Source organism: Calonectris borealis, chromosome 17 (assembly GCF_964195595.1).
Source record: "Calonectris borealis chromosome 17, bCalBor7.hap1.2, whole genome shotgun sequence".
Classification (NCBI taxonomy): Eukaryota; Metazoa; Chordata; class Aves; order Procellariiformes; family Procellariidae; genus Calonectris; species Calonectris borealis.
The window spans coordinates 101,453-123,731 of record NC_134328.1 but is presented as its reverse complement, the minus strand read 5'-3'; the positions used below and the strand labels follow the sequence as shown (position 1 = coordinate 123,731).

Here is a 22,279-nt window from a genome sequence, read left to right as displayed (position 1 = left end):
CAGGGCCGCAGAGCCACCGGGGAGCTCCCCCAGGCAGAGAATAAAGAGTTTGTTCCCGAGGCCTTGCTTGTGCCTACACTTATTCACGCCAGGCCGTACTGTGCCTGGGCATTTTCCCTGCAATGTTTTCCCTCGTCTTCCTCCCTCCTACAGCCTGGGTCAGGCTAAGACCCAGTTTTACAGGGAGTCTTAAGTAGGGAAGAGAAAAGTAGCCAACGTTTTTGCCCTGTTTAGAAGGCTTGGCGGCCGGGCTGTTGGAGGGGCTGGTCCAGCTCTGTAAAGCTATACTCACGCCTTATGCGAGTCCCATATGTAGGTGCTGTTGAAGGCTGCGCCTTGTTCTTTGCATTTATTCTCTCGTCCCCTCAAGACCTCGTGATGGGCCTTTGGGTTCCCACCCGCGGTGGGCCTTTCGCTGTCCCGCCAAGGGGCCGTCCTTCAGCTTTTCATCTTTCCCAGAGGACTCCTCCTCCTGGCTCCTCAAGGCATCTCTCTTTGCCTTTCCATGTCCCCTAGGGACCGTTTCAGGGCCTTTCGGGGCAACCGAGGGACCACCTTCTGGTGCCTCCCAAGGCCCTCCATTTCTCTTTTTGAGCTTCCTAGGGCCCTCGGTTAGCCCTTTGGTGCAGCCCGCAGCTTTAGATGTGCCGTTTGGTGTGGCCCAGAGCCCTCCGTGTGCCTTTCGGTGCCCAGCCCGAGCCCTTTGCGTGCCGCTGGGTACCCACCACGGCCCTCTGTGTGCCACTGGGTGCTACCCAGAGCCCTCCCTCTGCCTTTCTCGATGCCCCGGGAACCCCTTTTATCCCCTTTTCCCCTCAAGACTGGCTGGAGTGGCCTCCCACCCTGTCCCCTACAAGTGAAAGCTGGGGGAGGAACGGGGCACAAATGGCGGTTTGGGCGTGGGGTGGCCAAGTCAGTGCAGTTTCTCGAGTTGAGGCTGCTTTGCCCGTGACAGGGCAATGGTCTAAAAATGGTCTACCAAAGCCAGTGCAGCAGCAGCAGCAGCAGCCTGCGGGCAGCCCAGCTCCAGCCCTGCCCTCTGAGGGCCAAAGCTGGGAAAAAGGGGTACAAGGAGGAAGAAGGGGCAGCAGGTCAGCACCGAGTCGAGGCCCCTTGCTCAAAGCAGGGTCAGCGAGAGCGGGTGGCCCATGTGCGTCTCCAGGCGGGCCTCCAGGCGGGCCCGTCTTAAGTAACGTTCCCTCCTTTTGCTTTGCGCATACCTGCACACTTTAAATTGGAGCAGAATAGCATTTGTATCCACAAATTTGAGCAAATCGGGTTGGGCACGCTTGAGCAAAACAGAAGACTCTGATCTCTACAATAAGTAAAGCTCCTAATAATCGTTAATACCAAACTGATAAATGGTTTCAGTATTGGGGTGATAGAAGGAAATAGATTTGACAACCAGTTCCACGATTCTATTCCTTTTGAGTCCTGTCTTACGTTTTGTACTAAAGCTTTTTTCAGTTGGGCTTCTATTGGTTTATTGTTATCTGTGAGACTGAAACAACAAAGTCCTTCCAAATCTTCACACCCATGGTTGGCCCTAAGTAACAAGTAATCTATAGCTGCTCTATTTTGTAGGATTGCTTCCCTGTTCAAATGTTGTTCCTCTTGTAGTAATGCAATCAAAGTGGAGGTGGCATTCAGAGTTTTTGCTAGCGTACAGGCCACCTCTGTCAGTTGGAGGTCGGCACCTAGTGCTAGTGCAGGGACTCCCACTAACGACAGGCTCAATGCTACTGCGTCCGCTTTGCTCAACAGATTTACATTTGAGTCACAATCTGGTGGTAGAGCCGGAGATAGGCTCCTTCTCCTTCTTTTTGTGTTATATTTGGCTGAGGCATTTCTTTTTAGCGGGGAGACTGTGAGTCTTCCAAGTGTGCACGGGCCCCTGGCTGCATTTTTGGGTATGTAATTATAGGTAGGCCTGCAGGGTGAATCATTTAAGGCAGTCTTTGGTAATAACAGCCACCAGCTGAAACTCGGAGTTAGGTGTTGGAGTGGAATGCCTCCGATCATGCTGAACAGCAGCTAAAGGAGGGTCATGACCGGGAGTTCGGTGCAGCTTTCTCCTGAGAGTGGTGGATGCATGCGTCTTTAGCTGCGTTCTCCGGGGCCGTTCACCGTCTCTGAGCAGAACTCGTTGGAGCAAGCCGCTGCCGCGCGGCCTCTCCCCCGCGGCAAAACCGCAGCCCGGCGCGGCACCGTCAGCGAGGAGCGAGAAGGGAACGGCTGCCACAGAGCGGCCCCGAGCGAACCCGGCTCTCCCGCCCCGGAGCCCCGCGGGTGGCGGGCCCGGCTGGCGAGCGGGGGCATGGCGGCGCGGACCCAAGCGGTGCTGGTGCGGAAGCTGCAGGCGAAGGTGAGGAGCGGGGGCGCCGGCCCGGGGGGAGCTGCCCGGGGCCGCGCTGAGAGGGGCCAACGCGCGGCCCCAGCGGGGCCCTCCCCGGGGCCCTCCCCGGCGCTGCCGCGGGCGGGACGGCGCCGAGCCCGGCCCGGCCCGGCCCGCCCAGGCGCGCTGGGCGCCGGGCGCTGCCGCTGTGGCCCTGCCGCGCCTCTCGCTGGGTCGTTTCCGTACTTGGAGAAAGATGCCTGGCTTGCGAACCCTTTCTCCGGCCCCGCTAGCAGGGGGCTGTCCCGCGGCAGGGGTCGAGTCGGCGGGGCCGCTTTTGGGCGTCCCCGGGCAGAGGCGGGCAGCTCTGGCCGGGTTCGCGCGGGGCGCAGGAGCGGCGGCAACGAGGAGGGTGCCAGAGCCGGGCGGGGGGTCGGGGCAGGCCGCGCCCTGCCCGGCCCGGTGCCCGACGGTGGGCACGGCGCTGCTGTGAGGTCCTCCTGCTTTTCTGGCCTGTTGTCCTGGTTCCGGCTGGGACAGAGTTAACTTTCTTCCCAGTAGCTTGGGGGGTGTGCTGTGTTTTGGGTTTAGTGTGAAAGGAGCGTTGATGGCCCATTGATGCTTTGGCTGTTGCTGGGCGGTGCTTGCACCGGGAGGAGCACAGCCGGGGTGGTGGACCCAGCTGGCCAATGGGGTGTTCTATACCATGTGACGTTATGCTCCGTATAAAAACCAGGTGGGGGGGCGGGGGGAGGGCTCGGCCCCCCTCCCCCCCCCCCCCGTTCGTGACACGCGGTCGGCGAGCAGTTGCATTGTGCATTGCCTGCTTTGTTTATTCTGTTATTGTTGTTGTTGTTCTCATTGTTACTATTACTGTTCTACTTTGTTTTATTTCAATTATTAAACTGTTTTTATCTCAACCCGGGAGCTTTCCTACTTGTGCCCTCCCGATTGTCTCCCCCATCCCACCGGAGGGGGGGGGGGGGGGTGAGCGAGCAGCTGCATGGGGTTTATTTGCTGGCTGGGGTTAAACCACGACACCGGTGCTCGCCTTCTGCAGCTGAACAGAAATCTGTGTTCTGCAGCAGGACTGTGGTCAGAACTAGCTTTACTTGCTAAATAGAAAAGCTAATGCAGGAGAAGCCAAGTCTGTCATAAGCTGCATTCGCTCATCTTCATCCTAGGTATCCATCTAGGTACTGCAGTACCGAACTTGATGTCGAGAGTTGGAGCAGCAGCCGGAAGCAGGAGGGGTGAGTGTGCAGGTTGCTATCTAAAGACAGTGTACGTAGCATTCGTTAATGCAGACAAAAAGCTCCCCAAAGCAATGACAGAGGAAAACAAGATTTTGCTACCTGAGGATTTAAAGAAGCACTGTAAAGTTTGCCCGTCAGTGTTTCGTCCAGTTGCCATTCTTAGAGCAGCCAGTAGTCCCAGAAATGCCAGTCCAGAAAACCCTATCAAGAAGGATTTTAATTTTGTGAAAGAGTGCTTTATTGCTGGAGTAACATTTGTCCTAGGTCTCAGGAGAGGGCTGTACTGCCTGTTAAATTATATGGCTGTCTCTGAAAAAGAATTGGTTGAAACATAGCATTTTGGAAGGCAAGAATGCTGGCATTCAACATACAGACCTGGCTCTGTGCTTTTCTTTCTGCTTCATGGCTAAAGTAAATCTAGGAAACGAAGGGTAGGAGAATATTCCCAGGCTTCAAGTGGAAGTGAGCACTTGCGGTCATGAGCTGAGGCTATCCAGCTGGGAGAGTGCAACATTGGGAGACTGAGGAGAGCTACTCACATGGAGTAAGACTCTTCCCCTCCCTTCCTTCGTGTGGTCACGACACTGTTATGTCTGGAAGGAGCCCACGAGCTCCTGAGATACCAAACAAATGGAGGGGAAAGCGATGGATGCTAACAGTAGTGAAGGGAACCAAGAATTTGACTAAACATTTCCTTTCTTCTTAAGGGATCCCTTCCAGGCAGATGGGAAGCCACAGAAGACCCCAGCCTGGAGAAAGCATTGCTTCAGTTGGAAGAGGAGCATCAAAGGAAGACGTGTTACCTCATCCTTAGTATCCTGGACGCTCATGGAAGTGAGGGAAAACCTGTTAGTGCTACCTAGTCTCCCCAAGGGAAGAAGTTGGGCAAGCTGTTTTGAAAGGAGAAAGGTCCACAATCTGTTCTGTGGTGCAGTAATAGTGGTGTGTGCTGAATGGCTCTGTTTTGAGCTGGGGGTTGTTCTGGGTGACCTCCAAAGGTCTCTTTACAGCCTAAATTATTCTATGATTCAGTAGGTGAGCTACTCAGCAGAGCCCCATTTTAGGTTGAGAATCAAGCCCTGACATCCTGAACATTTCACAGCGCAGGAGTTTTCCTGTTTGGTTTTATCTGAGTAGCATATCCTGTGCTTGTGTCGGAGTCTTCCAGTAGAGTACTTGGCACCACAGGCATCTTCTGCCATATTTCTTTCTCTGCTTTTCTTTTTTCCTCTGCCCAAGAGGTAATTGTGTGTGGTGTAGAAGGCATCTGTGTGCTGTGTTACTTATGTTGCAAGCTAAGGTGGGAGTAGCGCAACTCCTGTTTTCGTCCAGAAACTGAGTTTCAGGAGGGCAGAAGTTCTTGAAATTTTGTTCATTAAATGTTTCCTGGGTGAAATATTCGTCTGTGGCCCCAAAGTCATTAACCTGCAGTGCTTGACCTTTCAGTTTTCAGTTGAAAGTTTCGTATAAAGCTATTTCCCCTACGTATATGGTGCTGTCTTTGTGGTGTGCAGTTTACTGGATCGACAAGGTGGGGGTCTTTGCTACAGGTCTTACACAGTGTATAGGACAAAGACAGGGAGAAGCTTAACAAGAAGGTGAGGGCAGCAGTGGGTTCAACATTGCAAGGGAAAAGGACGTGGAAACTTAGAAGTGTGGAGGAAGAGGATATCAGGACAATGATAGAGAAAGGTGATGCATCCAGTGATCAGACAGCACGAAGGGGAGGCAAGACGTTAACTGTGGGCATCATCAAAGATGAAGAGGAAGGGACAACTGAAATTGTAGATGGAAATTGAAGGCTCAAAGCAAGGAGAAGCAAATGAATTTGCCATTACAGAGAGATCTTACTGAATCTTAGAAAGCACTTTTACTACCTCTCAGTTTGACAACAAAGTCAGTGTTGAAGAAGTTGGAAAATCACGGGGATGCTGCTTGTGGATAGCAATTGTTCACTGACCTCTTATTGCTGTTTCTCCTTTTCCAAGGTGTGAGAATCTGGCAGCAGTGAACGCTGTCCTGCGGGAGCACCTAGATAAAGCGAATGAGGTTAATTTAGCCCTGAGAGAAGGTGTTGAAAAACTGATGGTGGATTGGATGAGGGCCCAGGAGGAGCTGGAATTGAAGGAGGGTGAATGGCACAATGAACGTGAGGTAAGGATAGGCTACGGGAATGTCAGACGTGATGCCAGAGTGGAACGAGAATGCATTTTATTTCTGGCATAGAGGACTTGCTGTGTGAAAGTTGTGGCTACATTGAGGATGTATTGGTGTTGACTAGCAGAAGACAGGGGTGTGAGATGGAGGAGTGTCAGCAAATTGTGGTGATAGCCGATACCCACCTGCTGTGACCATACTGCTTGGTCTTAAAGGCCAATGCTTTCTGTTGCTGGGCACTGTAGGGCAGTCACATGAACGCTTGTCTTTTCAAGAGTTCCTAAATATCTCTCTACAGCAGTGGAGACCAGAGAGGTCTGTGTGTTTTCAGATTCGGAGTAGGCAACAGAAGATCAAGACAGGCCTCCCTTACCAACAGCCTGTTGTAAGCAAATCTGACCCTGGTCTTGGAAGGGCTTGTTTTTGTCTTCCTCCACCAAGACTGTTAGACACCTCTGCAAGGCGAGATGATGAATCGTGATCAGTTTGCTTTGCTGATATCACTCCTGCAGGAGAAGCGTGGATGTTCCCTTCTTTGAAGTCAGGTGGCAGGTCACTGAGGATGTTTCTGTGGTGCTTCTTCAGTCCTTGATGCCCCTGTTGGAATTGTTATTAAAGGAGACCTGGTGGTGATGGTTGTACTCTCTCCTATCTGAAAGACTTGTACAGTGACAGCAAAGACTGAATTGGCATTTCTTTTTGGTTTTGCATGTTTAGCTTTATGACAGCTATTTAAGGGATGAACATAACCATCTCCTCAGCCTATGGTGTCAGGTGGTAAACTTCCGCTGTCATTTCCTGCAAATGAAGACTGCCACTGACCGGTGAGTAGAGGTTAAGGCTAGATCTCTTGCAGAAAAAATGTAGCTTCCCTTCACACCTGCTTTTTGAGCCTTGATGTTACTTTAGTTGCGGCTAAGGATATGATTTTTCCTTTGGTAGTCTGAAGCAATGCCATTAAGCGTGCTTTAGGCTATTTTCAGAATCATTTTGTTCGATGCTGGTTTTCAGATAAAACTGAGGGGCTCGGACTATAAGCAATGCAGAGGCCCTGAACAGATGAACTTGACTGTGTTGATCTTTGGGCATATTAACACAGACACAGGCATATGTGGACACGTTGGAAGAGACTCACCAAAGCTATGCACGCGGCATGTAGAGCAGTCCCTTTTACAGAGTGATTAAAATCTGCCTTAAATCTCACTGGCTTTCTTTTCCCACTGCTCCTGATGGAAAGATCATTCATGAATATATGGGTGTTTTTTTTTCTTATTTCCAGCTTACATTTATTCTGGTCCATTTGCATCCACTTATTCCTGTACCAACATTGGTGAAAGAATAGCTTCTCTATGCTGTTACTGCATTTATCAAATTTATTTTGCTTAGTTTGATACCTCCTTTTTATGATTGTTTTCTTGTTCTTGGGCTTTCTGAGGTTCCTTTCTCACAGTTGCCTTCTATGCAAACAAAAATAGGTAGCCGTAATAGTACCTTCTTCTGGTGTGTTATGGTTTAACCCGGCAGGCAGCCGGACACCACACAGCTGCTTGCTCACTCCCCCACCTCCCACAGTGGGATCGGGGAGAGAATCAGAAAAGAAAAGTAAAATTCGTGGATTGAGATAAAGACAATTTAATAGAACAGAAAAGGAAGGGAATAATAATAGTAATAATAATTAATAATGATGATGGAATATACAAAATGAGTGATGCACAATGCAATTGCTCACCACCCAATGACCGATACCCAAAACATGATCGCTACTTCCTGGATCACACCCCCGATTTATATATTGAGCATGATGTCATATGGTATGGAATACCCCATTGGCCAGTTGGGTTAGCTGTCCTGGCTATGCTCCCTCCCAGCTTCTTGTGCACCTGGCAGAGCAGGGAAGCTGAAAAGTCCTTGACTAGTCGACTACTTAGCAACAACTAAAAACGTCAATGTGTCATAAACATTCTTCTCATGCTAAATCCAAAACACAGCACTAGGAAAAAAATTTAACTCTATCCCAGCCAAAACCAGGACATGGTATCAGCACGCAGTTTCAAACCCTGGGTTACTGTCAGCCATGTACCTTATTTGATTATAAGGTTTCCTTAATGTGTAGAGTATGCCTGACCTACTAGTTAATTCTTGAAGCCTTCTGGCTGTTCTATACATTTCTTCTTATCTCTGAGGAGAAAATAGACTCATTCCTCAACCATCAAACAGACCTATTGCTCAACTATCAAGATGTGTCCTGATCCCAAAATGTCAGATGAATGATTTGTCCCCAACGAAGATGCCATCTTTCCTGCCAGGTTTTACTGTTGTGCAATTACGTGCTTCAAAGTGAGTCAGCTGGTAAAGATGGTGGTGTGAACATTATCTCTTTCTTTATTATTCTTCAGAGATTTGTAAGAGCTGAAGGCAGAGCAAATGAGGCTTTCTGGATCTATACTTGTAAACTGCTCCCCCCTAAACTCTGGGATACAGCTCTGGGAGTCCGTCACTCTGGGTAGACCTGTCCTAAAGGATCAGGCACAGCAGCAAGTGGAACAGGAAATAAGCTGGAAGACTTGGGAAGTGATGTGCTTACAGGTCAAGGGGGACCTGGAGAAGAAGGAGCTTCAGGACAGGTAAAGGTGTTTTAAACTTTGCTATTACCAACGATATCTTTTGTGGTTGTTTCTTGGATTCGTAGATTGGCTGTGTTCATGTTTAAAACACACCCATTCTGCACAGCCTTGTTTCTGTCCCTAGTCAAACTATTGCCTTCAACAGAACGGATAGAAAAAAACATCTGACTGACAGAAGCTCTTCTGAGTAGGACAAGACTGGAAAAGAGATTGCATATTTCAATGTTTTTGCTACTAACTGATTCTTGGTGAGAAATTGAGACCAGCGTAAAGAGAGCTCTGTCTCTTGTACAGCCCTTTTGCTACCCAGGGCTGTGCTAAAGGGAGTTGGGAGGAATTTGCACAGGACTGTCATATAGACCTCTGTACTGATGTTTCCTTGCAAGACTGAGTGCAGAAGGCCTTTGGGGCAAGAAGTGCTATTTTGCCACATCACTCTCATTAACCTGAATCATCCTGTGGTCCTATGATTATTGGATTGGAAATTCATACACATCTCCCCAAACAGATTGCAAGCTCTTTCATTAATTCACTGCTGAAAGGCAAAAGTAATTGTGGGAATAGTAATCTGGACTTTAAAAGTCTGTCTTACCTAAGGAAGAACTTTGGAAAGCCTTATATCCAACGTATGAAAGAGGAGAGAGAGAACTAGCAGGCAGGAAGTTGTTAGCTACCTGAAAGGAGGTTGTAGTGAGGTGGGTGTCGGTCTCTTCTCCCAAGTAACAAGCGATAGGACGAGAGCAAATGGCCTCAAGTTGCGCCAGGGGAGGTTTAGATTGGATATCGTGAAATATTTCTTCACCGCAAGGGTTCTCAAGCATTGGAACAGGCTGCCCAGGGAAGTGGTTGAGTCACCATCCCTGGAGGTATTTAAAAGAAGTGTAGATGTGGTGCTTAGGGACATGGTTTAGTGGTGGACTTGGCAGTGTTAGGGTAACGGTTGGACTCGATGCTCTTAAAGGTCTTTTCTAGCCTAAAGGATTCTATGATTCTATACTCTTGGTTTCGGAAATGAGACTGTTTTTACATTAAAAACTTGTTTGTCTTTCCCCTTCTCATAGACTGAAGGACTTAGCTGCACTTGAAGGAAAACGTTCATTGTTACAGAGTGAGTTGGTAGTCGCAAGAGAGACACTGGAGGAATCGCACCTTCAGAGGGATCTGCTGAAGCAAGAGAAACATGAGCTTACAAGGGCACTGGAAAAGGTATGGTCACCTTATTCCTAGGCAGCACTTAGGGGAGAGGGAGTTGTGATAGCAGGACCACCACAGACGCTGTTTCTGGCAGTAGAAGACAGGGAGACAGTTCTCCTTCCTGCAAAATGGTGATCAGATCACATAGGCTCTTTGGTGTAGTTAGGTCCCACGTGCTTATCGGGAACACTGAACTGGGAGTATGTCAGAGACACAGAAGGGGATCTGGAGTTGCTGCTTAAAGTCAGGGATTTTCCTGTCTTTGTTTTCATGTTGTTCTTTTGTCTCTTCAGGCAGAGCAGTCAGTAGCAGAGTTGGCAGGGGCTCCGAATAAGCGGAGTGCTGAAGTAGCTGATCTACATGTTGCAACAGTGAAGATGAGCAGTATTAACGAAGCCCTTGTGTTGGATAAAGTGCAACTGAAGAAACTTGTGTTGCAGGTGAGCAGAGTTGCCAAAGATCTTGCGAGGTGTTCGTCTCCAGCTGCTGCTTCTTTTCAGATCTCTTGCCTTCAGACAGTGTGACTGTCTGAATATGGAAATGTTCCTTTTTCTGTCCAAGCCAAACCTTCTACATAGTAAATCTTACTGTCTTTTATTTCCTCTGTGTTTCTGTGATTGTAGCTGGAGCAAGAGAATGATGTTCTGTCAGCTAAAGTGGACAAGATGGAGAGAGCAAAGATCTCTGACCAGGAGAAGCTGAACTTGTGTGAAAGAACAAATGAAGAGCTCTGCACAGAGAAAGGCCACCTGGAGCAGCTGCTGAAGAAAGCAGAGGAGCAACAGGAAGGGCTGCAGGTAGAGCTGAGGATACTGGTAGAGGAGAAGGCAGAAACCCAAGAGAAACTCGATGAGGTGAGACCAAAAACCTGGTGCTTTCTGGGTGGACTTTTGGCTACTTAGCTCAGTGAAGCTGCATCTGTTGGATTCTGCAGTGTTTTTGTCAAGGAGACACTTGGTAGTCCTGGAGGTCAGAAGGCTTTGTTTACTTCTTTTTGGAAATGTGTTGATGGCTTGCAGAGATGTTCTGCAATTCTCTGAGTTGTTCTCTGCTTCTACAGATTGCTTTAATCCACCTGTCTGTGTTGGCCTCTTTTTTGGCTTTTGCTAAGCTGCAGAGAGATGATTTGTCTTGCCCATGGATCTGAATAAGGCTACTACTCTCACATGTGGCAAAAGAAGCAAAGAGCGTAGCTCTTCACCCTTTTTCTGAGGCAAAAAAAACCAGGGGTGCATGTTTCTATTTATACTTTTTGTTGTGAAGTCTGCAACTTTCAAAACTGCATTTGTTCGAGCCTAGAGAGCGGGACAAAGCTGCAAGTCAATGTCTTCTGTCTTGTACTGCTAAGAATGGGAATGACATCTTGAAATTGTTGAAATTGTATTTTAAGACATACATGCAGCTTTGAATTGCCTGACCTTCTTTAGGCTTTGAGGAAGAAGATGAGAAATAGGTGGTCACGCAAGACGGTTTACTCTGGACTAACTGATTTTGGTACAGTCGAAAAAGAGCTTGCAAGAATCATATCACTGGAGGAGACTAGGGAGTCTGCCATCATTTAAGCGTCAGTTTCATCATGTACAATCTTGGGTATTATGGGATAACTTTGAGAGGAACATTGTTTGTTTCTGATGGTCTGTTCTCTGTTAGACAGTCTTAGTTTTGGAGTAGGTGGTATGTTTGGCAAATACCCAGCAGAGGTGTTATACTGAAGAAAAAAGCTAAAAAATCATGGTTAATCTTCAAGCTTGAATACCAGCAAGGTATGTTAGGCAACTTCTTTGTATAAGACAAGTAAACAGTGTTGTTGACATGAAGTACTGTACAAATAGAGTCTAACATCTCTTTGGCCACATCAGCCAGACTTTCATATGACAGTGCTTACCACAAGGGCTGTTCCCTGCCAAGTGTCACCTCATTGCATCCAACTGCTTTACACACTGAAGTAGGTGACACTTCGATATTTTTTTTTTTCTTCTAAAAGGAGAAACCACATGTATTTTCACTTTCTTCAGCGAGCAAAGTTGCTTTTGCTCAAACTTTCCTGAAAATTTCCAGCACTGGAATAGATTCTGATAGAATTCTAGTTTGCAAGGTGGCAGTTCTGGAAAATGCAGTACTTTTGCATGAAAACATGTAGTCTGGGGTACATACGTTTGTCCTGAAGGAGCTGTCTGGCCCCAGGCAACCCAGTAGAGCCTTACACATCACTTCCAAGTTAACAGTCCCAGTGCCTTTTGGCAGCCCAGGGTACTAGTGCAGTATACAGCAGGTGCCCTTAAACTTTCAGCCCACCGTACAGGATCTCTTTCTCCTCTAGCTGATTCAGAAGTGACATTGGCTGGCTCTGCACAGAAAGGACTCTAACTGTATTTTGTCCCACTTTCAGGTTTACCGCCAGCAAGAGTTCAGCTAGCAGTGGTCTAGAGCAGTTGCGCCAGGGGTCCTCTTGCCAAGGGCATACACTGGCCAAGGTGTCCAAAGAGAAGGAATTCCTGGTGCATGAGAAGGCTGCCCTAGAGGTGCGACTGGCAGCCATGGAGCGGGACAGACAAGGTCTTTCAGAACAGCTGGCAGAGGCGAGGTAAAGGCAGGGAGGAGACCCTAGGCAGGACATTATTTAACATCTGCAATTATAAAGGTGGTAATCATTACACGAGGATTTATTGCATCCTGTGTGCTTTTCAGATGCTTTCGTTGTCCATGGACAGAAAATGGACGAATCTCGAGCAAAAAAAACCCAACAGTATACCATGATTTGAATGTTATTTTTCTGACAGCTAAAGCTAGCAAAGCTCTCGTGAGCCTTGGGCTCATGTTTATGCCCCCTTGCACATTCCTGTGAAGTCCAAAGCAAGCCAATATAATTCCTCAGTATTGGTACCTTGGCTGTGCATTGAGTAATAATTAAACCATGCAGATGTTTAGTGAAGCCTGAAGTTTCTCTCTGGTTTTGGTTCCTTGTTCTGTGCATTTGAACATAGATCTTTCCTTACCAAGTAGTTTGGATCTTCGGAATTTAAGGCTATTACATGCAGATATTGTGAGTAGGACACTGCCATTTAGGGTGAAGCTAGAGGCTCATGCTGAAAATCTTGAAAATCCTTCTGTTTCTAAGCTAACTCTTGTTCCCTATGGTGAGGACCTAGAGTTGCTTACACCAGCAGCAGGGAAAACTCTTCTGAATTCTCGCCAGTCTTCAGGAATTCTTGCCCATCATTGATGTCTGGGTTCTGTACTCCTTACCGCATGCTGTTTAGAGACACATGTCATGGAGAAGTTATACAGGGAAGGAGCAAGACTCTGTCCTGCTGTATCGGGTTTCTAAGATCAAATGCGACAAGTTCTGCTTTTCCAAAAAAATCCCAAAAAACAACCCAAGGTATAGAGATGTTTGACCTCCTCTTAGGTGTTTCTTAGAAGACTCCTGAACTTGCAGAGCTGTACAAATGATGTTTTATAGATTGTTTGTCATACTGCTTGACTTTTACGCTTTACCACTCCAGAATGTGTTGTTAGCAAGGTTGCTAACACCATTTTCACTCAGTCTGTTTCTTGAGAGCTGCTGCTTCTTCTGAGCTCCAGCTTCTCTTATTTGATCCAGCTGAATTATGTTTTGTCAATTATTGGGCTGTAGCAACTATTCTTGCCAGATGTTGTACTGCTGAGTGCAGTGGGGAAGAGGGGAGAGGTGAGCAACGGGCCAATGGCCTCTCTCAGCCTGGGAGCCTCCTTTTCCTGGAGGAGCCCGTGCAGCCCGAGTGATTAAAGAGGGCGGTAGCTGGGAGCCTTGTGGAGGGTGTCCTGAGGAGGTGTGCGGCTCCAGGGCCGCAGAGCCACCGGGGAGCTCCCCCAGGCAGAGAATAAAGAGTTTGTTCCCGAGGCCTTGCTTGTGCCTACACTTATTCACGCCAGGCCGTACTGTGCCTGGGCATTTTCCCTGCAATGTTTTCCCTCGTCTTCCTCCCTCCTACAGCCTGGGTCAGGCTAAGACCCAGTTTTACAGGGAGTCTTAAGTAGGGAAGAGAAAAGTAGCCAACGTTTTTGCCCTGTTTAGAAGGCTTGGCGGCCGGGCTGTTGGAGGGGCTGGTCCAGCTCTGTAAAGCTATACTCACGCCTTATGCGAGTCCCATATGTAGGTGCTGTTGAAGGCTGCGCCTTGTTCTGTGCATTTATTCTCTCGTCCCCTCAAGACCTCATGATGGTCTGAACAGCAGCTAAAGGAGGGTCATGACCGGGAGTTCGGTGCAGCTTTCTCCTGAGAGTGGTGGATCCATGCGTCTTTAGCTGCAACTTTAAGAGCAGAATAAGTACATAACAGCACTTGCACAGGACCCTCGCGCTTGGCTTGTGATGCATCCTTAGTCTTACAGACCTTTATCGTCACATAATCTCCCGGGTCGATACGGATGCAAGAGTTTCCTAAAGGGAAAGCTTGTGTAATTACCGCTTCAGACCGTTTCTTTTTAAAACTATCTTGTAGATATCAGACATATTGGGTAACTGCTTCATCCTCTGCCAAAAGGCTTGTGTGTGCTGGAGCAAAGGATCCTGGAATTCAGTCTGGTCTTCCGAATAAGATCTCAAAAGGAGTTCATTTATGGCGTGGGTTTGGGCATTGCCTTAATTCCCACAGTGCTAATGGTAAAGCTTCTGTCCATTTTAATTGAGTTTCTCTACAAATTTTTGCCAGTGTAATATTTAAGTGCAGTTCATTCTCTCTCCCTGAGCTGAGGATTGGGGGTGGTAAGGTGCATGCAGTCTTGGTCGAATGCTGAAAGCTTTATACAGGTTTTCTAATATTTCAGCTGTCAAACGTGATCCTTTATCCGCGTCTATTTCTTCAGCCACTCCGAAACACGGTATGAGATCTTTCCGTAAAGCTTTAACAACCACTTGAGCAGTTGCTTTTCGAGTAGGGAATGCCTCTACCCAACGGGGTAATTGATCCATTATAGGTGTTTTAGTCAGTCTTTTGGAGGCATATCTGCAAAGTCAATTTGTAGTTTCTGGGACGGCATCTAGGCCCAAGGGTGGGGCCTTTTGATTTTTTCCTCTGTCTTGGACTTTGCATTATATTCTGCACATATCAAACATCCTTCTGTGACCTGTAATATTGCCAGGGTCAATCCAGGTGCCACCCGTGGTGGAGAGACTTGATTTCCTAGATAAGGTGCTCCTCCACGCGTCCGATGGTGAAGTTCTCTGACCGACGGTATCAACATAGTCCTGGGGAGAAAAGGTTTTCCTTCTAATGTCCGGGTTCCATTTACTCGTTTTGCTCGTCAATGTGTCCATTTTTCAGTTTCTTCTGTGAGGAAAGGTTCATGTTCCTTTTTTAAGTCTACTTCAGATACGGTCATTAGCATTTCTTCCTGTATTTTTGGTTGGACCGTAAGGGTTGTAAGGCTGCAGCCTTAGCCGCACCGTCGGCAAGATTGTTTCCTTCAGTCAGAGCAGAAGTATCTCGCTGGAGGGCTTCATGGTATAACAGTGCTACCTGTTTTGTTTTTTCTAGAGCGTGTAGAAGATCCAAAATTTGTTCTCGTTGTGCTATTTTATGTCTCGCTGACGTTAGAAACCCTCTTTCTTTCCAGATCCGTCCGGTTGCAAACGCTACACCCAGAGCAGATTTGGAGTCTATGTAGATGTTAGCGGTTTGATTTAACTCGCCACACTGTTCTAAGGTCATATTTGTTTCGGTTAGTAGTATCAATTCATAACGATGCACACGTTGAGGGGTAAATAAGGAATGACCCCTCTGAGTTAACACAGCTTTCGCTGCATGGTGCACCTTTACCGTTAGGGGGTGCATCCTGTGAATCCTGGTTTTCCCAATGTGCAGAGCACAATGGCAGTCTTCGTGTTGAGGTCCTTTTTTCAGGGCTCTTTCTCCTTAGACCAAGAAGCTCGGCACGAGTACTTGTTCTCGCTGCTCCTGGGATAGACAGTGGCGTCTCCACCTGGAGACCGCTCTGCCACATGTCGTTTGGGTCTGGTCTGTCTGGAGCAGGGAGACGGCCATACTGTGGAGGCCCAGAATCGTGCACGTGAGCAGGTCCAAGCAGCCTGTTCCAGGGCTCAGCAAAAGGGGAGCCATGGGAGCAATCCGCTCTCTAACGGGAACTCGCTACCCTGCTGTGGCGCAAAGCTGGGAAAAAGAGGTACAAGGAGGAGGAAGGGGCAGCAGGTCAGCACCGAGTCGAGGCCCCTTGCTCAAAGTGGGGTCAGCGAGAGCGGGTGGCCCACGTGCATGTCCAGACGGGCCTCCAGGCGGGCCCCGGGGCGGCCTAGCAGCAGCCGGGCAGTGGCGTGGCAACACGGAGATGCAGCAGTGCAGTGGCGCAGCAACGTGACGATGCAACAATGTGGTGGCGCAGCAACGTGACGATGCAACAATGTGGTGGCGCAGCAACGTGACGATGCAACAATGTGGTGGCGCAGCAACGCGATGACGCAACAATGTGCGATTGCTCTATGAAGCCGCTCGCTGGGAGACCGGCTGTGGTGGCCGCTGCTGGGCGCCTCTGGAGCGAGAGGTGCCAGCGCAGGGTCGCAGCTCCAGGAGAGCTCTTGGAAGGAGCCATGGAGCCCCGTCTCACTGCTGGCGTCCGAAATGCGGAGGCGCTGCTGAGCGCAGTGGGGAAGAGGGGAGAGGTGAGCAACGGGCCGATGGAGAGGGCTCAGCCCGGGAGCCTGGGACTGCAGGGCTGCTCTGGGGCCTCGGGATGTGCCCGGGGAGCTGGGAGGGACCCAAAGGTGGTTGGGCCGGGGAGAGTTTGCAGGGAGTCCTGCCTCTCCGCCCAGCCTGGCTCACGGCTAAGCAGGTGGGAGGGGTTGCTGCGAAAGGACGCGGACGTGGGTTGAGGAAGGGATGGGAGTTGTGGGGACGGGGGTGAGGAAGAGAGAGCAACTTTTGACTGCGCCACTCTTGGCGCTCCTCTTGGTTGGAGTCTTCCGAGGGACTTTCTAGCAAGTGCCCCGTGCAGGAGGCTTATGCAGATAGTGCCTGAGTGCCCATGAGTGTCTCCCTCTTTCTAGCTGGGGAACAGGAGACAGCCACTGGCAGAAGGAGGTACTGGGCTGCTGGACCTCCCACTTGGGGTGAAGATCCCTCTGCTGCCGGGCTCCAAGCCTGTCTTCTGCAGGACAAAGCTGGGGGAAAAGGTAAAGGAAGTGGAAAGGGGTAGAAAAGCTCTCCTCTCTTACGGGGTCCCCGTCATTCAAAGAAGTCCTTGTGGCCACCTGCTCTACAGTGGGGGCTGCAGCCCTTCAATCTGGCAGCGCTGGGGAGTAGAGGGAACCTCCTGGCTCCCTGGCACGGAGACAAAAAGGAGGACTTGTCCGGTTTCTCTTGAGGGAGAGTCCAGCCTTCTCCTGCTTGCCTTGTTGGCGTATTTGGAAAAGCTCGGGCTTCTCTGCTTGGGGAATGCACGCAGTGTCCTCCTTCTACTCCAGCTTGCCGTGCGTTTTTGCCAAGGCAGAGACCTCCTGGAGGCAGAGTTAGATGACACACCCCTTAGGCCTGCCTAACCCTGAGGAGACTGTTTTCAGTGCATTATCCATTTGCTGCGTTTGAACTGTCGGGCTTGAACTTTTCACTCTGAAGGTTCATTTCTGTTGTTTTCTGCAAGGTCTGCAGTTCTTCCCCGTGGCCTAAGATGCCTACTTTGCTGGTGGGGTTTGTCTTCTCTCCCCCAGCCCAGCCCATCACAGCCTAGCCCAGTCCAGCCTGGCCCTGCAGTCCGGCTGTGGTGTTCTCTGTGCCTTCAGAAGGATGGAGAAGAGTGTTGCTCTTCAAACTACCTTTACCTTTTCCCAAGTACCGCTTGGCACCTCTTTGCTGCTCTCTCCTGCCTCCTTCATACTCTGGAAAATCTCTCTTACAGCTTCACCAGCCCTCTGGTTATTTCAATCTGGGAGATCCGTACTGCCGCCTACTGAGCACAGAATACAACAGCCTGCACGACCCGCATCTGCAGGCCTACCACAAACGCAAGGACAACCTGCAGAGGCTGAAGAGGGAGGGTTACATCACCAGTGACGGCAAAGTAGGTTTGGACGTCGGGCTGATAAAACCAGCCCTCATCACGCGGGGTTCCCAGAGCGCTTGCTGTAAGCCGCCTGTTGCTGGCGGAGGGCACAGGGCTGTGGGGCTGGTTTCCCTGGGAGCAGAAGCAGCGCCAGCGTCCCTCTGGCACTTCCCACTCCAGCTCCTCTCGGGCTGCCCCGCGCTGCCCGAGTGTTGAGGAGGCAGCCGGTGCGAGGCCTGGCGCCGGGGCGAGGAGCACCGCTCAGCACTGTCTGGGGGGGAGTCAGGGGCCCGCTGGGTTTGGGCTGTTTTGTGGAAGGCAGTCTATGTAGCTGGCTTGACAGTTCTTGGGGGATTTCTCCCCTCGTCTCTCCATAGGTGGTTTGCACCCTGAAGGAGCTGAATGAGTACAGGCAGTATCTGACCACGCTCAAGGTGGAGGCAGAGAAAATGTTCATGCGAGAGGAGGTGGGCAAAGCGGAGCGTTCGTGGACACCTGTCAGCGGCAGGGTGCCGAGGGCTGGGGCTTTACTTGCGGCATCTTGGGGAGGGGAGGCGGTCAGTGCAGAAGAGGCGAGGGCTGTGCTGCTGGGCCAGGCGTTGTGGCAGGGAAAGGACTATTGGGCTGCGAGCTGAGCTAGCGCAGGGTGCATGGGTGGGCACGGGCAGGAAAGTCACCTGCAAGCATGCAGAGTCCCAAGGGAAGCATTTCTCTGCTGCTCCAGTCGCGTGGCTGAAGCAGGGCGCTGTCCTGGGCCCGCGGGACGCCTCAGCACGCAGGGGCGTGAGCGCTTGTCCAGGCAGCAGCAAGCCACAACCTGGTGTCACCTTTCAGAAAAAGCTTTGGCGTGACCTGGCCAAATTAGAGGATGCCTCCGAACTGCCGGGAGGGAGTGACATTTCTCGCCTGCGAGAGTGGCTGCTGCAGGAGCAAACAAAGAGTTTGCCAGTGGGAGAGAGGAAGAGGCGGCAGAGGTAAGAAAAGGCCAAGTAACGCTTGCTCTTGAAGGGGACCCGTGGTGCCCAAGAGAAGTCCTGGAGCCTCATGTTCCAGTAAACAAACAAAGCCTAGCCGTGGAAGGAGCCGGAGCTGTCTGCGAACACGTTGGCACGGTCTGTGTTTGGAGCCTTGGACAGGCAGCTGGAAGCTGCTGTGGGGACGACTGGAGCAAAGCAGCCCGGAGCAGGATGATGGGAGTGGCTGAGCGGAAAATGGCCTGGGCAAGATGGACAGAGCAGCTCCCTCTCAGCTGCCTTCGTTTCTCTTGACAGGCATCTCACTGTGATCAAGAAGCGGATTAAAAGACTGGAGGCTCTTGACAAAGAGCAACGCCTCCTCCAGCAGGCCGAGTGCCAACAGCAGCAGCAGCTGGAAAAGAGGAGACAGCCAGGCACCCAGAGCAGCTCCAAAAAGTCCGCTCTCGAAGGGGGGCCGGTGAGTAGGAGCCGGGTGGATGCTGGGGGCCGCCTCTGCTGTGCGGTAGTGTGTTGGTACTCAGGCCTCGGGAGAGGGTGCTGCCACAGACAACAGCTGCTCGGGGCTTGCGAGCGGTGCTTGGTTGCTGAGGAGGTGGTGCCTGGCTGGTGTGCGACGTGTCCTCGTTTGAGGGTGTCTGTCAGAGACCAAGAAACGAGCGCTTTCCTTCCTGCGTCTCTCGGACACGAGGCACTAGCCCTTTCTGATGCAGAAGTGTGCCTGGGCACTCTCAGCGGCCACTTCCACGCACAGACTCGCACATTTAGCACGAAAGTGTGAGCTGCTCTAAATGGCCGCACGGTCCATGGTGCTGGTTTTGCGTCTGGTTGAAAAACTCTGGTTTTCATCCAACGACTTCTGCATCCAAAGATGCAGCGTCCCTGAACCTGACAGTGCCGGTGCTTGGCCATTCGTGGGTTGGTTTTCTCTTCAAGGAGGTCTTCAATTAGGTTAGCGGAGAGCCGGCTGTTGCCTGACTCTCATTAGCGGGGGGGCCCGTTAAACGTTGCCCGGCTCCATCCCCTGCAACAGCCTCTCGGGAAGCGTTTCCGGATAGTGTGGGGTGGCACCTATGCCAGGGCGAAGGGTTGAGCTCCTTCTGCCGTGGCAGTCAGGCTGTCAAGCTGCAAAAGAGCAAATGACGGGAGAGGACAATTTCAGGCTGCTGCCTGGCTCTGTTCTTGACTTGCAACTTCTCCCCCGCTTTGCACGAGACTGGCAGCCCACGGTGGACTTTCAGACTGCCTCCTGTCCCAAGGACATTTCCTTGGGCTGGCAGACGACAGCCAGGTGCCGCAAGAAAAAGGATCGTTTCCTCTTCTGCTCTCAAAACAACCATTCTTGGTATTTTGCCTCGAAGAGGGGCAAACGGGCCACCCTGATACAGGGCAGCAGTGCCCCGAGAGCGGCTGGGACCCGTGGCAGAGGAGACTGGAGCGAAGAGCCCGCTCCAGTACCTTCCACGGCTTTCCCTCCGCTATTCAACTCTGCCCAGCGCCTCCCGCGGCGGGAGCCAACGAGCCCGTTGGAGGTACCAGCCTCTGCGGGGGCCCGCTGTGCCCTGGGGCCTGTCCTCCGGCCATGATCAGTGCTACCCAGGCAGCCGCTAGCTTCCAGTTCGGGGCCCGTGGCACCTGGTTCACCGTGCTGAGGTCCAGGGGGGCTACAGTGCCCTTTGCTCTAAGCAAAACAGCACCTGCTTGGTTCTGAGAAGTGCCCACAACCCTTGGCTCCGGGCCACGGGAGACCAGAAACCTCTGCCTGCCAGGTGGCCTACAGAGGAACCAGAGTTTTTCAAGCTTGACTTGCTAGGGACTCGTCTGGGCAGGGGTCTTGTGAGGAGGAAGAGGAAAGCAAACCGAGGTGAAGGAACACATTCACTCATCAGCTGCTCCTCCTTTTAGTCTCCAACGTGTGCCAGAGAAGAAGCGCCTAACAGCATACAACCTACGCTGCTGCGGGCTACGCTGGCAGAAGACGAGGAGCTTAAAGAGATGGCTGAGACCGTGGTCCAGGAAGTGCTGGAGCGGGTGAAGGCGCTGGATCCGTCCGTCCGTGTCTTAAGGAGGGCTCCCCGTGAGGTCAGCGGAAGGTTGTTTGCCAGTGCCAGAGGGGCAGAGCCTTTGGACCCTTCTCCTGCGAATCGCCGGGACAAAATTAGACTGGTGGCTCGAGAGATTGTGGCGACCGTGTGTGAAAGACTGAATTATAGAACTTTTGTCTCAAAGACTGCTTATCTGGGCGAGGGTTCCTTTGGCTGCTGAATATGATAAGATCAGCTGCAAGGTGTGAAAGATCTGGGCGAGGGTTCCTTTGGCTGCTGAATATGATAAGATCAGCTGCAAGGCGTGAAAGATCTGGGCGAGGATTCCTTTGGCTGCTGAATATGATAAGAATGGCTGCAAGGCCACAGAGATCTCCGGCTAGTAAGGTGTGAAAGATCTCCGGCTGGCACGTGCTTGGACAGTCAAGACTCAGGAATGCGGAGACATGTCGTTGCCATGGAAACTGCAGCCCTCGAACGAGAATAAAAGGGACTGCCAAGAGGACCCCGGCGCGATTGCCGACCCCGCCGAAACACCGCGGACCCCGGAGCGACCGCCCACCGCCGGAACACCGAGAGACTTGGACCCCCGGGACGCCACGGATCCATGGCGGTGACTATTCTTGCAAATCTATCCTGAATACCTGCTTGACTTCTGTCTTTTTACTCTATTCTATCCTATCGCTACTAATTTTCTACTTTTGATATTAAAAGTTGCTGTTTTGGGTATACGGCATTTGATCTCGTTTTGTGTCTTAATCTCGCTCTTGGGATCATATCGAAACCTCCCCCGACTTCGGATCGGGACATTCCCGACATCGGATCGGGACATTAAATTGGCGTCACGGACAGGATCCCTTGAGACGAGAGTGCCGTACTATTTCCCAAATACGTGAGACCTCTCAGGAAAGTAAGGGGTGCGGGTCTGTGTTTGCTGTGTTTGAAATTTACGTGCTGCCTTCCTGAGACGACCGCTTCCCCGCTTTGTCTGTGTTTAAAACTTACGTGCTGTTTTGTTTTCTAAAATACGTGAGACCTCTCGGGAGAGTAAAGGGGTGCAGGGCTGTGTTTGTAACTTACGTGCTGCCTTCCTGAGAAGACTGCTTCCCCGCTTTGTTTTGCAAATACGTGAAACCTCTCAGGAGAGTGAAGGGGGGCGGGTTTGTGTTTGAAACTTGCGCGCTGCCTTCCTGAGATGACCGCTTCCCCGCTTTGTATAAAGATGAGTGATACTAAAACTGTCCCTTCGGGGAGAGAAGTTTTGTTTGAGTTTTTGGAGAAACATAATGCACGACCCTCTGTACCCGGAATGGATTGGGCTCAGGGAAATTGGTATAATTTGCAGAGTGTGGTTGATCGGACGAGTGCTTTGCAAAAGGATGCGAGAGTGAGATCTGGAAGAGGAAAAGCGATTGTTTGTGCTGTTCTTGGTGCCAGTTTAGCCGCTGCTGTAGAGGCGAGAGAACGTTGTCGCGTTGAGGAATCCCTAATTGTTGAATCCCTCCAAAACCTCGTTCGGTCCCTTCAGGGGCAAGTGGCGGAATTAAAGGAACAGCTTGAAGGAGAGAGAGACCAGGTGAAATATCTGCAGATTGCTCTTAAGGAGCAACTCCTTGCGGGCACTGCCCATGAGGAAATACCCCCAAGATCGGAAACTGGTT

General features: G+C 50.8%; 1 protein-coding gene across 2 annotated transcripts; it reads left to right on the top strand.

Annotated features, from left to right (window-relative positions):
* Positions 1 to 2,331: 2,331 nt before the first annotated feature.
* Positions 2,332 to 18,856, top strand: LOC142089545 (uncharacterized). Of its 2 annotated transcripts, XM_075166138.1 has the most exons (13): positions 2,332 to 2,365; positions 3,520 to 3,588; positions 4,299 to 4,439; positions 5,580 to 5,745; positions 6,466 to 6,572; positions 8,145 to 8,372; positions 9,434 to 9,578; positions 9,860 to 10,006; positions 10,190 to 10,420; positions 16,608 to 16,733; positions 17,456 to 17,617; positions 17,977 to 18,066; positions 18,434 to 18,856. In XM_075166138.1, exons 6-13 carry the CDS (start codon positions 8,173 to 8,175, stop codon positions 18,575 to 18,577), a joined length of 1,245 nt encoding a protein of 414 aa, XP_075022239.1. In that variant the 5' UTR covers positions 2,332 to 2,365; positions 3,520 to 3,588; positions 4,299 to 4,439; positions 5,580 to 5,745; positions 6,466 to 6,572; positions 8,145 to 8,172; the 3' UTR covers positions 18,578 to 18,856. The 2 variants fall into 2 exon arrangements, with proteins under 2 accessions (XP_075022239.1, XP_075022241.1); XM_075166140.1 differs by lacking the exons at positions 2,332 to 2,365; positions 16,608 to 16,733 and having other exon boundaries at positions 3,329 to 3,588.
* The last annotated feature ends 3,423 nt before the right edge of the window (positions 18,857 to 22,279 follow it).